Source organism: Chiloscyllium plagiosum, chromosome 7, assembly GCF_004010195.1.
Source record: "Chiloscyllium plagiosum isolate BGI_BamShark_2017 chromosome 7, ASM401019v2, whole genome shotgun sequence".
Taxonomy (NCBI): domain Eukaryota; kingdom Metazoa; phylum Chordata; class Chondrichthyes; order Orectolobiformes; family Hemiscylliidae; genus Chiloscyllium; species Chiloscyllium plagiosum.
The window spans coordinates 25,019,689-25,023,238 of NC_057716.1; the positions used below are offsets into that span (position 1 = coordinate 25,019,689).

At 44.3% G+C, this 3,550-nt stretch overlaps 1 protein-coding gene across 8 annotated transcripts in view; it reads left to right on the forward strand.

Moving 5' to 3' along the window:
• The window catches only part of plekhm3 (pleckstrin homology domain containing, family M, member 3), a 117,641-nt gene that overhangs the window by 62,579 nt on the left and 51,512 nt on the right, over positions 1 to 3,550 (forward strand). For all 8 annotated transcript variants that reach the window (XM_043693284.1, XM_043693285.1, XM_043693283.1 and 5 more), the window contains one exon: positions 2,634 to 2,827. In XM_043693284.1, coding sequence (XP_043549219.1) covers positions 2,634 to 2,827 — 194 coding nt within the window. The remainder of the gene's footprint in view (positions 1 to 2,633; positions 2,828 to 3,550) is intronic.

The window sequence follows — 3,550 nt, forward strand, 5'->3', positions numbered from 1 at the left end:
ATTGGTCAGAGTATTGAGTACAGGAGTTGGGAGGTCATGTTGCAGCTGTACAGGACATTGGTTAGGCCACTGTTGGAATATTGCGTGCAATTCTGGTCTCCTTCCTATCAGAAAGATGTTGTGAAACTTGAAAGGGTTCAGAAAAGATTTACAAGAATGTTACCAGGGTTGGAGGATTTGAGCTATAGGGAAAGGCTGAACAGGCTGGGGCTATTTTCCCTGGAGCGTCGGAGGCTGAGGGGTGACCTTATAGAGGTTTACAAAATCATGAGGGGCATGGATAGGATAAATAGGCAAAGTTTTTTTTCCCTGGAGTCGGGGAGTCCAGAACCAGAGGGCATAGGTTTAGGGTGAGAAGGAAAAAATATATAAGAGACCTAAGGGGCAACTTTTTCACGCAGAGGGTGGTACGTGTATGGAATGAGCTGCCAGAGGATGTGGTGGAGGGGAGGCTAGTACAATCGCAACATTTAAGAGGCATTTGGATGGGTATATGAATAGGAAGGGTTTGGTGGGATATGTGCCGGGTGCTGGCAGGTGGAACTAGATTGGGTTGGAATATTTGGTCGGCTTGGACAGGTTGGACCGAAGTGTCTGTTTCCATGCTGTACATCTCTATGACAGTCCTTCCATTCCTTTTAATTGTAATTAAAAAAAAATTTCCTCATGGACATTGGGTGTTGCCAATATTCATGGCCAATATTTGTTGCCCATCCTTAAACACCCTTGAAGTGAGTGGCATGTTGGACCACTTGAGAGGATAATTAAGAGTCAACCACATGGTTGGAAGTCTGGAGTCATATGTAAGTCATAGCAGATAAGGTTGGCAGATTTCCTTCCCTGGGGGCAATTGGGTTTGCACAACAATCGATCATCATTGTCAAAGTTACCATTACTGAAGGAGAAAGTGAGGACTGCAGATGTTGGAGATCAGAGTTGAGAGTGTGGTGCTGGAAAAGCACAGCAGGTCAGGCAGCATCCGAGAAGCAGGAGAGTTGAAGTTTCTGGCGTAAGCCCTTCCTGATGAAGGGCTTGTGCCCGAAACATCGATTCTTCTGCTCCTCGGATGCTGCCTTACCATTGGTGAAACTAGTTTTCAGTTCCATATTTTCGTGACTGAATTTAAATGTTGCCACTTGCTATGGTAGGATTAGAACCCATGTCCCCAGAGTATTAGTTTGTGCCTCTGGATTACTAGATTTTTCTTCTTCTTCATTCACAGGTTGTGGGTGTTGCCTGCTAGGCCAGCATTTGCTGCCCATTCCTAATTGCTACCACTTTGAACCATTGCATTTACAACTGAGTGATTTGCTAGGTAATTTCAGAGGACATTTAAGAGTCAGTTAATTTGCTGAGAGTCTAGACCAGACCAGGTGAGGAAAGTAGTGAAACAGATGGGTTTTACAGCAATCAACGATGGTTTCATGGCCACCATTATTAATCTAGTTTTATAATTCAACATTTATGAATTGAATTCAAATTTCACTTTCTGCTATTAGCCCAGGTGTCTGTATGACTAATCCAGTGACCGTACCTCTCCCCCACTGGTTTTACAGATATTTCATTTGATGTGAAATAATGAGAATGCAAAGCTAAGACTCCGGACTTCTGTGCTGTGCAGCTATCCAGGAGAATTGGGTTTCAAAATAAGAAAGAGAAAAGGTGCTTTTAGAAAGCAGCAGCTTTTACAACCTCAACATCCCAAACTGCTTTCCAGCCATTTGGGTACTTTCTGAAGTCTGGCCGCTATTGGAACCTTGGAAGGTCCCACAGCAGCAGTGACTAATTTTCTTGAACATTTCTGATTGAGGGATTAGCATGACCAGGGCATCAGGCAATTTGTTTCTGCCTCACAAGTTTTCACATACTGCATTGTAATAATGACCAGATATTCTTTTTCATTAATCATTTTGGTTCAGGGTGACATTTTAGCCAGGACATTATGCAGAGTTCCCCTCATCCTCTTCAAGAGAATGCTTTGGAATCTTTCAAATCAACCCAGGAGGGACAAGTGGCTGAAGTTTAAGGTCCCATCTGAAAAGTGACACTTCATCAGAGTCATACTCCCTCAGCACTGCACTGTCCACCTAAAATATGTTCCTACCTTCCAAGTGGGACTTCAAGCCAAGACCTCCTATTTAGAGGCCAGAGTGCTATGCACGGAGTCTGTTGATTACAATAGAAGTTGTTTTATTTTGACTGAAACCTTCTACAATTACTGTCTCACAATTTTAAGAAAAAAAATCATTGTCAAAATGTGGGTGTTGGTGGTTGGACTGGTAGGTATTTATTGCCTATTCCTAGTCACTTTGAGAATTTGAAGCACTTTGATGTAACTGTATGTGGTTTGCATAGGTGCTGGAAAAGAGAATTTAAAAAGTCAACTATGTTAGTGTGACCTGGAGTGTCTCAAAGGCCTGGATGGTTTAAGGACAGTGGGTTTCATACCCCACTGGACATGCATCAAGCAGTGGACTTATACAACAATCAGATTTTATAAACCGAATTCCAGTTCTTCAACTATGATTCAAACTTCCGTTAGTTGGATTAATAGTAAAGTAACCTAAACACTTACCCGATCATATTCTTTCTGCCACTAATCATCTGTTTTCAAACTTCCTCTTTCTCTGTAGGTTTCAAAACAAGCAAAAGAATTCCTGGAGTACATATCCGAAGAGCCACTCATTGATATCCGGCAGGATAATCCGCATCTGTACGAGCACGTGGAAGCATTGGCCACTGTCCTCCGCTTACGGCAACAGCTCAAATCGCTGAGAGCATACCTGTTCAGCTGCAGAGCCTCTGTGGCAGAAGATTTGCGCAGAAGGTATGCTCCTCAAACATATTCCCAGTTTTGACATGAAACTGCTATATAATAACTTCCTATTTCATTCAGTGGATGTGGGCATCACTGGTAAGGCCAACATGTATTGGTCAGTTTCCCTGAGAAGGTTATGGCGTGCCACGTTCTTGACCTGTTCCAGTCCATGTGGTGAAGGTACTCCTGCAATGCTATCAGCATTTTAACTCCGCAATGAACAAGCAGTGGCATGTTTCCAAATTGGGGTTGAAGTAACTCCACAGTTACCAAGTCCCCCTTTATTTACATGGGGAGAGTCCTTGACACTGATCCAGCTCCCTCAGAGCCAGCTCTGAGTGAATAGAATCTCTGACACTCCTGTTTATATCTGTCAGCCAGGGGTCCCTGATTGGGGCTATTAGTCTGATTCAGCTGGGCAGGGACCATCCTAGGAGCAGGAGAGTCCACGTTCAAGCATAAGCCCTTCATCAGGAGTGAGGTTTGTAGCCCAAGGGGGCTGAGAGATAAATGGGAGGGGGGGTAGGGCTGTGGGGAAGGTGGCTGGGAATGTGATAGGTAGGTGAAGGTGGGGGTAAAGGCGATAGGTTGGAGTGAAGGGTGGAGCGGATCAGTGGATGGAAGGTGGACAGGTAGGACAGTTCAAGAGGGCAGTGCTAAGTTGGAGGGTTGGATCTGGGAATAAGATGGGGGAAGGGGAAATGAGGAAACTGGTGAAATCCACATTGATCC